We start from the raw sequence: 13,426 nt of genomic DNA, 5'->3' as shown, positions 1-13,426 counted from the left end.
TGTGCTATGGCTGGACAAAATTATCTCTTTTGTTAAAAAAAAAAGGTAAAACAGTGCCGTTAACAACTTTGATATCTATACTACTATATTAAAATAATAGACTCAAATATTTTAGCTTAAATACCGATAAATCGAAAGAGTACTGTCTTTTGTTTTATATATTTTAAAGATCATTGGTACTAGAATTTGTATTTATTTTTTTCTCAATCAAGCTTCGTTTATTAATAATCAACGAAAATTCCTCCAAAAATTCCGGAAATCATCTAAATTGTTGGGGATTTTACTATCTTGCGCATGCGCATTACATTCACACTAAACCAGGGGAGGCTCTTTATTTTATGTTTCCACAATATCACATTTGCATGGATAAACTTGGAACCGATAAAATAAATGCATGTTAATTTTTATTTGAAATTTTTTTCTGTTCACCAAAAAAAATACGGGAGATTACTCTAACACAGTGGATTTACTATTAAAATTCCCGAGAGTTTCGAATGTCAACATGGGGTGTAAAAATCGTTGTTGAGATACGTTGAATTCTGCAATTATAGAATTAAAGTTTTCGAAGAAAGGTATTTTCAGATTTAAAACGGTTTGTTGTGAACAATTTGACTGTTATTTTCAATGCCACTTTATTAATTTTCTCCAGAGACATAAATAGAATGTTATCTATGTCTCTGTTTTGCTCCAAAATCGTTTTGGAGCGGTTCTGCAATTTTCTGCGATTTTCTGCTTCATTACGGGTATATGGGAAACATTTTAACTGCGGTGAAGGCCTTTCCCGAGACACAGTTAGATTATTCCAACTCAGCAGAGTGTAGTGAAATTAATAGGATTATTGTAGGCTTGGTTATGCAAATGTCAACAATATACGGTGTTTCGATGTATCTATTTTGTAAATGCCCGATATCATATGCTATGTCAACCCGTGCGTGCACGGGTCAAAGTCTAGTTTTTCATATAAATGATTTCTGTAAATTTCATCAGAAATACCAGAATTACTCGTATAGACTTCATCATGAAGGGTAGAATCAGCCACCTTTTCTTATATACCTAACCATATTTATTGCAAGGAACCAAACATAATAAAAGATTTATAGAATCACCGATAAATATAAATTTTCCTTTTTAACGATGTTTAATATATTATAGGGCGGTTGTATCCATGGCGACATCCTTAACACCTCTGTTGGCAATATTCAAATTTTTCGAAATTTATCAGGTAAATTAATTAGACTCTCCTTTCATCAAATAGTAGCATAAATATCTTTGTAATTGACTTCCCTGCTTTAAATAACGAGTTTATACACCTTTTTGCTTTATATTACCTTTGAAGACATAGTAACTTATGAATTTTGTAACTTTTTTTCTAAGATTATGTGCACAGGAATACTGCGCGGGATTGGTTTCCAGACATTTGGGGCTGTCGTGAATTTTATTGGCAATTTTCTCATAGGGTTTCCAGTTGCCTTATCCTTGATGTTCGCATCCCCTTTACGTGTAGCAGGTAATTGGTGCAGTCCACTGGTGTCTTAACCCGCATATTGTGGCTTTCTCTTATTTTGTTTGTAAACCAATGTTCACGAAGAGAATTAATTTAATGTACTATGATTTTTTTAAGGAAAGTTGTGGTAGAATAACACACAAACTATTTTAAAACGTTTGACTTCATTTCGATCAGAAACCTGTTAGTGGAATAAACAACACAATTTTAAAATACAGATTATTCAGGGACGATTTATTGAATTTGTCTGTACATGTATTAGACAACAGCAGACTAATTAAAAAATTGTCAGAGGTAAGACGGTGTTAGTGGTATTCACTATTCAAACTGGATGCTTCTGTTGAACTTGTTTTTATTTGAAAACTATCAACGAAAATATTGCATACCTCTGCAATATGATAAGGTAAACTTCACTTTATCCTTGAGACACTTAGAGTGTACCTGCGCACTTCATTTGAAAGTATTTAATCAAAGCTGTATATTGACAGGTGCTTGGTGGGGTGCAATCGCTGGTGCTGTAGTACTCTGTGTGGCCTTTACTATCAAAATCAACACTGTCGACTGGAAACAGGAGTCTATAAAGGTTATTCTTGATTCAACTTGTCATTTATAAAACTTTGCTAAATATAACAGCCAAAAAACAAAAAAAAATTTAAAAAATTAAAAAAAATTCACATCATTGTTTCTTCTGTGTGCGATTTCACAAGTTATTTAACATTATAGGCTAGAAAAAGAGTTGGTATAAAAATGGAAGACAATACATGGATAGGCAAGTATCATTTATTTTTATTTTTTTATAAATCCTTGTTATTTCTGTTTGTTTTTATGGGTTGTTCGATAAGGGGGAATAACAATTCTCTTTTTTGCAGTCAATGACGAAGCAGAAAGTATGCAATTGGGTGACCAAACTCGGGAGATTAAGGATTACAGATCATTTGATACCTCTGTCGAAAGCGGAATAGTCTCCTCAAACACACCACCAAGTTCAGCTACCAACAACTTTGAGGTCTATAGTAAAGTGGTCACACTAGTTATTGCCAGCTTGATATTTGCAGGTGGTTTATCTCTTCGATTGTATGTAAATGGTTGAAGTGTAATAAATTAATAAAGTATGGAAACAATGTCTTGATAGTAAGAGTTTATTTATTTATTTTTAATTAAAGTTATTAGAGGTGATGTTGATGGTCTTATTGTAAATCCCTAGGGGTATGAATCACTCTATCATGGTGGTAACACGTGATTCATCAACTGCACCACTAACACTTTTTTTAAAGAGGCCGATTTAAAGATTTTTTGCGTAAAAACTACAATGGAAAAACCCTTTATTTTCTTTGAAGAAAATCTACAATCTAGTCATTTTTAGAGGCCATTTTAAAATGAAGGTACGTTTATTATAGGAATATAAAAGAAATTGTCATTTTCACAATCTAATTTAAAACAGAACTTTCATCCGCTCTCCGGTTGTCTATATGTCGCGACATTTGGAAAACCAGTGAGCGGATGGAAGTTTTAATTTTATTAGATTGTCATTTTCAGCACTTCAAAGCAGATTAAAACAATACGACAGTTGCCATTTTCCTCGAATTGAGATTTGTAATATCAATTTGTTTGATGTAAAAAATACTAAATTTTACCATCTAGTTTTAAATAGGGTGATATAAAAATAGGAGACAAATGTATAAAAACGATGTGTTTTAAATCAATACATTATAGGTTACTGTTGATCTTTCTCACCTTTAAATGAAAATTCAAAATGAATAGAATGAATACATTCGCGTTTAGCTCACCTGAACCGACCTTTTCTAATCACCTGTCTAATTATCTGTCTTGAAAGGTATATAGTATTTTTTTACAGAGAGAAGAGCTGACAGAAGGGCATTTAGTCAGTCTTTCTGTCTGTAAACGTTTGTTTATTGAACTTTTTTCAATAACACTGAACCAAATTTAACCAAACTAGTGACAAAGCATCCTAATGGAAATGAAATTATAAATTGTAAACATGAAGAGCGAAACCGTTTATAAAAGAGAGATAATTGCAAAAAAGTGAACGTAGATCGTAGAGTGTGTCCAAAAACTCTCTCATGTATTAATGCACCAGAAATACCAATATCTATACCAAGGCTTGCATATTAAATGAATGTTCTATTTAAAGCAGAACAGTGCACGCAAATGGCACTCTCCGCAATTTTTCACTTTCATCACCGCTACTATCCCTTTATAAACCGCAGGCCAACTACCAGTATAAAGTATTTCGCTGTAGAGGTATCACCTGTGTGTGCATACATCTTGCCTCGCCATGTTACCCTGTGGCGATGAAATTATTGCACTTTTTTCAAGTCAGGAGATTACTTACATCATATACACAAGCCAAGGCATTATTTACAAAAGTATTTGCTATATAGAATAAGTAATATATTACGATTTAACTTATCAGAGTTAAATCCATTTATCAAAGGGAAATCATGTTTAGATTTCATCATATTAACATTTTATTTTATTATCAACTCATAAATCTAGGCGCGTATTTCACAACTAGTATTCCCACAATAATCTGCGCCTCCTGGTATTAGCCTTACCATCGGCCTTAAATTTGGGGCTATTAGCCAAACCCGTGACGTCATTTTGTACTTGCATCAGTCATCCTTCAAAAAATTCAAGAGTAAACTATGCCAAAGAGGAAGGTTCGAGAGGCCCCGCCTGCACCACGTGCAAAGCCGCGCGACCGGAAGCGAGTCGCAACAGACAGCTCTGGCTCTGATGGTCCCCAGCATAGTGTGAATCTGGTCGATCTATCTGGTCCCCAGAATAGTGCGAATCTGGTTGATTTCTCCACCTCGCCTAACCTAAATAGGGAAACCATGTCAACCCAAAAGCAACCACCAGCGCTGAACAGGGAGCAGTTGGACGAGGTGACACAGGCAGTGATTGCCGCCATGTCTAGTAGGACAGAGACCTCTCATCATCAGAATGAGATGAACCAGGATGCATCTGCAGAGTATCCAGGTACTGACATTCTACCTACACTAGCCATAAGTACCAATCAAAAGTCTCATGTGCAAAGTTACCATAATGACCTTGGGCACAATGTTTCGAATAACCTTAAGCTAAAAATAGCTAACGGCGAGTATGTTACCTTGGGGCTTTTATTTGTAATCCAAATATGTCATTTGCTGTTGTTGACCAAGAGTTGTGACTTTTATATATGTACAGCCCTCTGGCTGTTCAAGGGTCTGTGACACAAAACATCCCCCTTAGATGTTATGAATTCAATTATAAAGGTCAATGCAACAAAAGTGTATATCAATACAAACATGAGTGCATTTTGTGTTCTTTAAATCACCCCTATATCAAATGCAGACGCGGTTCAGGTTCTGATTCAACTTACAGGCCAAACAGCGTTTCAACATCCTGGCGCCCTCAGTTACCTAGAACGCAGTCAACCACGTCCACCTATGCTAGACCTGCTCTACCTCAGGGTCCCAGAGCCCCCCAAGCAATCCACCAATATAGACTTCAGCAGCATTGCTCACTCTCCGGTTAATGTCCTAAACTTAAGTAAATATCTCGCTCATTATCCAGATCAACTAGCTGCTTTTGAATTATTACAGGGTTTTACATATGGGTTTAAGCTTGGTTACCAGGGTCCACGGGTTGCATCAGATGCTAAAAACCTTAAATCTTTGTACTGTTTGCAGCGGGAAGCTATGCAGGCCGTCAACAAGGAACTAATTTTGGGGAGGGTTGCGGTACCCTTTGTGTTTTCACCACTTCCTAATCTAAGGTTGTCACCGGTGGGCATGGTACCTAAAAAAAAGATGGCTCATTTCGACTCATTCACCACCTATCATACCCATCTGGATCTAGTGTTAATCTAGTGTTAATGACTTTATTGACAAAAGTTTGTGTTCAGTCAAATATTCCTCTTTTGATGAAGCCCTTTGTATGTTAGCTAATCTGGGTCCCGGGGCACAAATAGGTCGCCTTGATATTAAAAGTGCCTTTAGATTGCTACCGATTCACAAGTCTGATTTTGAGTTGTTAGGTTTGTGGGCTGTCGCGTCCTTATCATAAGCGTAGGGTTACTGAAGAAATGAGAAGGGACATTGACACTTGGTTAATGTTTTTTGAAAATTTCAATGGGGTTACATCATATAGATTGGTCAGTTGGTCAAATGATTTCGATCTCCAGTTATATACAGATAGTGCAGGTAATGCTGATTTAGGATGCGGGGCGGTTTTTGGTCATCATTGGGCATACTTGGGTTGGCCGGACCATTGGAAGGCATCAGATATCTTCTCGGACATAACATTTTTGGAGCTAGTTCCTATAACTATGGCTTTTGCAATTTGGGGCAGCAATTTGTCTGGTAAACGGCTAATAATTCATACTGATAATGAAGCCTTAGTTTCAATTCTCAATTGTAACACCTCAAAGTCCAAAAGAGTCATGTATTTGCTTAGGCATTTAGTTTTGCAAGGTCTGATGCTTAATATTCAGTTCAAAGCTAAGCATATAGCAGCGATATACAATGTTAAAGCAGATTCTCTTTCCCGACAGCAATGGAATCTATTCAAGGCCAGTTTTCCAGGAGCAAACAGTCAGCCATCAGCAATTCCTGCATCATTTCTGCACATGATTTACAGCTTAGATCCCAGGAAATTCTGAGTTATGCTTTGTCAAACAATACCTGCAAACTATATGATACTGCAGTAAATGCATTCCATTTGTTTTGTCAAGTTTATCAAAGTCGGCCAGTTTGGCCCCCATCTCAGTCAGATTTAGTCAATTTTGTGTCGTATCTATCACTGCAGAAATTTTCCGCCAACGCAATCAAAACATATATTGCAGGTATTTCTAACCACTGTAAATTACATGGCTTCCCAGACAGGACCCAAGATTTTTTTACTTAAAAAGGTTTTGCTGGGCCTGAGCCGGAGCAATTCCCACCATGACACTAGAAAACCAATTACCTTGCAGATTTTAACCACCACGGTCCAGACCCTCCCAAGCATCTGCCATTCATATTATGAATCTACACTTTTTACAACTATATTTGTTACAGCATTCTTTGGGTTTTTCAGAATGGGCGAGTTAGTACAAAACACAAAGCAGGATGTGGGGCATGCTATCCAAGTGCAAAATGTGTCATATTCACCACTGGACAACACAATTAAAATTGTACTTCATCATTCAAAGACTGATCAGGCGGGTAGGGGGGCTGCTTTTCAACTTAAGTCTACACATAAGATTGTTTGTCCTGTGTCCTGTATTAGGTTATATTTACAGTTGAGGCCGAAGTGTAGGGGGTCATTGTTTTGTCATATTTCAGGAAGTCCGGTGACTAGATACCAGGTAGTATCAGTTTTCAATATGTTACTAGAGAAATTAGGTTTAGACACTAGGTTGTACAAGACACATTCATTCCGTATTGGTGCAGCATCTAATGCTTGGGCGTAAGAAGCAAGTCAGCAGTCTATTGCAATTGAGGGTAGATGGAAATCTTATTGCTTGCTTAATTATATAAGACAGTAACTCCTCTCAAAAATGTTAAGGTATTGAAGGTGACAACCTTCTCTCATGTTTTTATTTACATGTATGTCAATTTTTTTTTAGATCATACAAGAATCTGGATTGTTGGGTCATCCATCATTAAACATGCTTTTTGTCATGCAAGAAAGTCTTGCCGGGGCACTGATTTACAGCTAGATAGACACAATGCATCCATTTTCTGGCAGGGAAAGGGGGCATGAGGTGGGGTGAACTTTACTCTAAGATTAAGACATTGCTTAAGGTAGAAGATCCACCTCAGATTTGGTCATGCATTGCGGAGGCAATAGTATCCCTATGCAAAACGGGGCTAAATCAATTGAACTGCGATTTAGTATTATCAAAACCTTGGAAAAACTTTCTAGACTGATGCCATCCACCACTTTAGTTTGGTCCCAGATTCTGCCCAGGGGTGTATGGAGGGGTGGGAGGGACCAAGTAGCTTTAGAAGAGGTTAGGAAGCGAACAAATAGGGCTGTTGCATCTGCACTTAAAAGGTTGGGTGGAAAATATATAAGATATCCAGAGCTGCGCATTGATAGCCCTGGTTTGTTTGCCACAGACATGGTACATCATTCTGGCCTGGGCAATTTATTTCTGTACCGCTTGCAACAAGCACTACAAACATTCTTGTCCGACCCCACTGTGTTTGCTTCGCCTAGAGTAGGGGAAGAGGGGCCATGGCTGCGCTATGACTAATTCGGTCATAGTTAGTTACACTTGACGGTGACTTGATGTTGTTGTTATTTCACCTAGTCCGCTGGGTCTCAGTCATGTTGACTTGAGAAAAAAAGTTTTTGTGTGTTTTTTCTTACTTGGTCAATTTGCAGACCATATAACTATTAATGAACAGCATTGTTGTTACTTTATCATTTCAATCAAGGGCACTTTTTCACTCCTATAACAAGTAGTTATCTTATACTTTTATGCCTTTGGGCATTAATATTCCCTGCCCTCATGCTTTGATCTCTTTTTAATTTGTAATAGCTTAATGGTATATAATGATTAATCTCAACCTATAGCCCTCGTTCATGGGTGTAGCTTTACTGGTGGCGTAGACTATGCTGTGCATAGTCTCGTGGCGGCATTCTGGCTTACCAGTAGTGCTTATGTCAACAATATTAATTGACAGTTATTTGCATTTGTATATATATTATGGACTAGGTGAGCAAGCAGTTGAGCATCTGTTCCCAGGGCTCAAGCTTTTGCTTTGCTTGTTTTTTAGGGATGCCCTATAAGGCAAGAATTGATGCCTGGCTCCCACATTTTTAAGCAGCCATGGCCAATCATCGCCAAATAAAACTTAAAATAAAATACTGTGTAGTTGTTTATCATTGGGCGATTCCACAAACTTGTTTTGGTTTTTTCTATTTCGTCTTTGATAAATGCTTAAAATCCAAAGACAAGGAAAGTAATTATACACGTCGACCACGAGTTTCAGGTGTGCAGTCTGGTGTTATGAATTCGAATACTTTAAGTACCTGTGCGACGTTGCCTATTTACGCCCGGTGTTCAGCTATAAACCGAGACCTCCGGACCAAAGCTCGAAGCCTAGGAGGGATTCAAATTTCTATAAAATAATCACAATGCTACAATTTGTGACATTACTATGCAATCATCTTTAGATAATGCAGATAACTTCTACAAACTTTGACTCGAGAACTAAAAGTATTTATTGATATTAAAGGGACATGGTCACAATTTTGGTCAAAAAAATATTTTTCCGATTTTAATGTTTACAATGCTTCAGTAAGGCATTTTTAATAAGCAACCAAAATTTCAGTGTCATTCATTGAATTTTAAGCGAGTTAGAGAGCCTACAGTTCTTTGCTATGTAAACAAAGCTTTTGTTTACATATTGAATGTTGACGTGAAAATTACAGTTTTAGACCTAAAATGAATTTGTTAAACGTTCAAAACTGTTTCTTTATGCTTTAAATGAATAAAATAATAGACAAATCAGCTTGAAAAAAAGTTTTTTCTGGCATATTAATCCTATGGAAACAAAAACGGGGCACGAGGCTTGTTTGCAAAGAATTGTGAGTCCTGTATCCTGCTTATAACTTTACGACATAATCTCAAATTTCATTTGTTCATTTGAAATGCATTTCTAAAGCATTATAAATAATAAAAGCAGAAAAAGAAAATTTGACAAAAATCGTGACCATGCCCCTTTAATCCTTTCCTGCAGAAAAACAATGCTACGTTTAGTAATATCATTTATGTAGGTATATCGATCATCGTGTAGGCACCCTCAAACCTTAATATCATATCAAGGTCACAGTGACCTTCTTTCAATTTATATTATTATTTATAAATAGTTAATTTTTCAATTTTGTCATCTTTGTTACGTTGAAAACAAGATAATAATATCGGGTAGTTGGTGCATATTAGATCAGAAAGTAATTGCGCTCAAAAAATTGTACATTTTATGCTCGCAAAGAAATGTAGCGTTTTAATTTTATTTGTTTGGTCTCCTTCAAAATGATTCGATTGATATAAAGAAATATGACTGCATATTTAGAAAAAAAAACATAAAGCTGTCATCTTTAGCATTTTCCGTCACCTACATGTAAGGCAAGGGGTATGTCTTGGAGGGGGTATTTATATTTATTATTATCTTATTATATAATTATTATTTCTAATTATTTTATTCTGCTCAGGAATTTCAATGAAAGAAATGAGTTAATTCACCTATTAAGAAAAGAGAAAGAACTAGATTCGATCTCGTTGCGAGCAACGAGTGGGTCTTCCGTCCAATTTTTGAATAGATAAGATTAAACTTATCAATTCAAAGATAAAATCGTAGATCTAAGCGAAAAAAAGAGAAAAAAAATTGCGGCTCTCGAGGCTTGAACCCGGGTCGCCTGGGCCATGTCCACGACTATAACGACTAGTACTGAGCTACTTGGACTCCGCTTCAGAACTTTGACGCTTAATTACTCGAGAATGCCTTGATCGATTTCAAAACTAATTACATATTCTTAATCAGTAAAAGGGTCACTATAAGGTGTTTAAATTTCAAAAAAAAATATTAAAAAATAATTCAAATTTCAAATTTCCTTCCGGTGACGACCGGAAGTAACGGCGGATATTCTCTTGACCGAGGTGCACCAGAAAAACGCTAGATCTATCATCTCTGAAAATTTCAGCATTTTATCTGTACTCGTTTCTGAGAAACCCGACCAACAAAATTAACTTTTTAAAATCGTAAACGGACGATAACTTTTGACCGGAAGTGTTTTTTCATAAATGAAAAAAAAATGTATCAGCTTTAGATAAAAACACGTTTATATTGAAAATTTGAGCGAAATCGACCCAGCCATCTCCGAGAAATCGTCTGCACAAAATCGGTAAGAAAAAAAAGAATCATAATAATAATAATAATAACAACTAGATCTCGTTACGAGTAACGAGTAGGTCTTCCGTCCGATTTTGTTTTCATATGATACGATGAAATATCGATATTCTCTGCCAAATCTGCGATCTTGGTGAATTTAGGTTTTTTGTCTCGAGACCGAAAACGGACGAACAAAAGAGGTTTATGAAAATAAAAGCTAGGTTTTTTTATACATTTGTTTAGTGTACACCACTTTTAATCATGGAAGATGAAACACCAAAGATAATCAGTTAAACTTGTGAAAAAAAAAAGAATTGTTTGAACCCTTCTGGTGAGTACCGGAAATGACGGTTGACAAAAGAAAACCCGTTAAATATATCTTCAATCGATTGTCTATCATTTATAAAATGTTGTGTCTCAATCACTTACAGTGACTAAAATCTCGCTGGTATCAATTTTGTAAAAAGGCTAGGTACCAAAGATATTTGAAATCTTGATTGTTTTCAAGTTATCTGTGATATAGTTTACGAGTGTCTTGGCCCCTCATTTAAGGGGCCAACCCCTTTTTCTTGAGTTCAATCGAAAGGTCTCACGAATACTAACATTTTTTGTTCTTACACCCATCTAAAATTGTTGTTCATTTTTGAGATACAAATGATTGAATATTTTAGGGGCCAGCCCTCTAGATCCTTAATGGGGACAGACTTTAGAGTTTTGATTAGTGGAATCGATTAGAATCATCAATGCAAACATTTTCTTTTCTACATTGCCTAACAAAATATGTCTCCTTCTCTAGATATATTGCATCAAAGTTTAAGTACTTTGACCCCTTAAAATCCTTAATTACGTCATAAATGGGTGTGAAAATGATTTTACCTGATAAATATTGCTACAATCAACAACTTTGCTTCTATATTGCATTACAAAATTTTGATCGTTTTTAAGTTATTTGTAATAGAGTTTACGAGTGTCTTGGCCCCTAATTTAAAGGGCCAGCCCCTTTTTATTGATTTTGTTGGAAAGAACGTTTAATTATCTACTACTTTTGTAATATATGTCTTAACAAAATATCAACTGATAAAAAGATACAGATGAAAACGTATGAAAATTTTGAATGAAAATTTGTACTCAATTTTCGAGCCCAGGCGAGCTCCAAGAAATGGCGCCACTGGCATAAAACAACATAATAGTGCACAACTTCAAACTATAGACTACATATCCTGAAAATTTCATAGTCATATCTCTGATAGTTTCTGAGATCAGCTCTGCACAAAATAGGTCGTGAAAATGTGCAAAATGGCCGATAAATCGGTACCGGAAGTGCCGACAGGAAAAATCTCAAAAACGTATGAAGTTTACATCACGTCCCATCTTCTGTGAAAAAATGATTGAAATCGGTCGAATAGTGTTCGAGAAAACGCGTGCACAAAATCTGTGGAAAAAAATAATAATAATAATAACTAGATCTCGTTACGAGTAACGAGTAGGTCTTCCGTCCGATTTTGTTTTCATATGATACGATGAAATATCGATATTCTCTGCCAAATCTGCGATCTTGGTGAATCTAGGTTTTTTGTCTCGAGACCGAAAACGGACGAACAAAAGAGGTTTATGAAAATAAAAGCTAGGGTTTTTTATACATATGTTTAGTGTACACTACTGTTAATCATAGCAGATGAAACACCAAAGATAATCAGTTAAACTTGTGAAAAAAATGAATTGTTTGAACTCTTCTGGTGAGTACCGGAAGTGACGGTTGACAAAAGAAAACCCGTTAAATATATCTTCAATCGATTGTCTATCATTTATAAAAGTTTGTGTCTCAATTACTTACAGTGACTAAAATCTCGCTGGTATCAATTTTGTAAAAAAGGCTAAGTACCAAAGATATTTGAAATCTTGCTTGTTTTCAAGTTATCTGTAATATAGTTTACGAGTGTCTTGGCTTCTCATTTAAGGGGCCAGCCCCTTTTTCTTGAGTTCAATCGACAGTTCACACGAATACTTACATTTTTTGTTCTTACACCCATCTAAAATTGTTGTTCATTTTTGAGATACAAATGATTGAATATTTTAGGGGCCAGCCCTATAGATCCTTAATGGGGACAGACTTTGGAGTTTTGATTAGTGGAATTGATTAGAATCATCAATGCAAACATTTTCTTTTCTACATTGCCTAACAAAATATGTCTCCTTCTCTAGATATATTGCATCAAAGTTTAAGTACTTTGGCCCCTTAAAATCCCTAATTACGTCATAAATGGGTGTGAAAATGATTTTACCTGATAAATATTGCTACAATCAACAACTTTGCTTCTATATTGCATTACCAAATTTTGATCGTTTTTAAGTTATTTGCAATAGAGTTTACGAGTGTCTTGGCCCCTAATTTAAGAGGCCAGCCCCTTTTTCTTGATTTTGTTGGAAAGAACGTTTAATTATCTACTATATTTGTTATATATGTCTTAACAAAATATCAACTGATAAAAAGATACAGATGAAAACGTATGAAGAATTTGAATGAAAATTCGTACCCAATTTTCGTGCCTACGCGAGCTCCAAAAAATGGCGCCACTGGCGTAAAACAAAATAATAGTGCACAACTTCAGACTATAGACTACCTATCCTGAAAATTTCATAGTCATATCTCTGATAGTTTCTGAGATCAGCTCTGCACAAAATAGGTCGTAAAAATGTACAAAATGGCCGATAAATCGGTACCGGAAGTGCCGACAGGAAAAATCTCAAAAACGTATGAAGTTTACATCAAGACTCATCTTCTCTGAAAAAATGGTCGAAATCGGTCGAATAGTTTTTGAGAAATCTCGTGCACAAAATTTGTGGAAAAAAATAATAATAATAACTAGATACGATCTCGTTACGAGTAACGAGTAGGTCTTCCTTGTGATTTCTGTTTTTAATCATACCATGAATAATCCATATAATTTTAGAATTACAACCCCACCCCAACACACACACACACACACACACACACACTTTCAGATAATGTATACAAATCCCTAATTACGTAATA

At 35.7% G+C, this 13,426-nt stretch overlaps 2 protein-coding genes and 1 pseudogene across 3 annotated transcripts in view; all 3 read left to right on the top strand.

Annotated features, from left to right (window-relative positions):
- Positions 1–2,617, top strand: part of LOC128188198 (multidrug and toxin extrusion protein 2-like) — a 48,257-nt gene extending 45,640 nt beyond the window's left edge. For both annotated transcript variants that reach the window (XM_052859107.1, XM_052859108.1), the window contains 5 exons: positions 1,153–1,222; positions 1,375–1,507; positions 1,993–2,087; positions 2,228–2,273; positions 2,374–2,617. In XM_052859107.1, coding sequence (XP_052715067.1) covers positions 1,153–1,222; positions 1,375–1,507; positions 1,993–2,087; positions 2,228–2,273; positions 2,374–2,594 — 565 coding nt within the window. In that variant the 3' untranslated portion in view covers positions 2,595–2,617. The remainder of the gene's footprint in view (positions 1–1,152; positions 1,223–1,374; positions 1,508–1,992; positions 2,088–2,227; positions 2,274–2,373) is intronic.
- Positions 2,618–4,150: 1,533 nt separating this feature from the next.
- Positions 4,151–5,379, top strand: LOC128187419 (uncharacterized). The gene is made up of 3 exons (XM_052857864.1): positions 4,151–4,507; positions 4,892–5,040; positions 5,200–5,379. The coding sequence occupies exons 1-3, from the start codon at positions 4,171–4,173 to the stop codon at positions 5,377–5,379; spliced, it is 666 nt and encodes a 221-aa protein (XP_052713824.1). The 5' UTR covers positions 4,151–4,170.
- Positions 5,380–6,064: 685 nt separating this feature from the next.
- LOC128187418 (uncharacterized) lies at positions 6,065–7,751 on the top strand (annotated as a pseudogene).
- The last annotated feature ends 5,675 nt before the right edge of the window (positions 7,752–13,426 follow it).

This window comes from Crassostrea angulata, chromosome 6 (genome assembly GCF_025612915.1).
Source record: "Crassostrea angulata isolate pt1a10 chromosome 6, ASM2561291v2, whole genome shotgun sequence".
Taxonomy (NCBI): Eukaryota; Metazoa; Mollusca; class Bivalvia; order Ostreida; family Ostreidae; genus Magallana; species Magallana angulata.
This window is presented reverse-complemented; position numbering and strand designations above follow the sequence as displayed.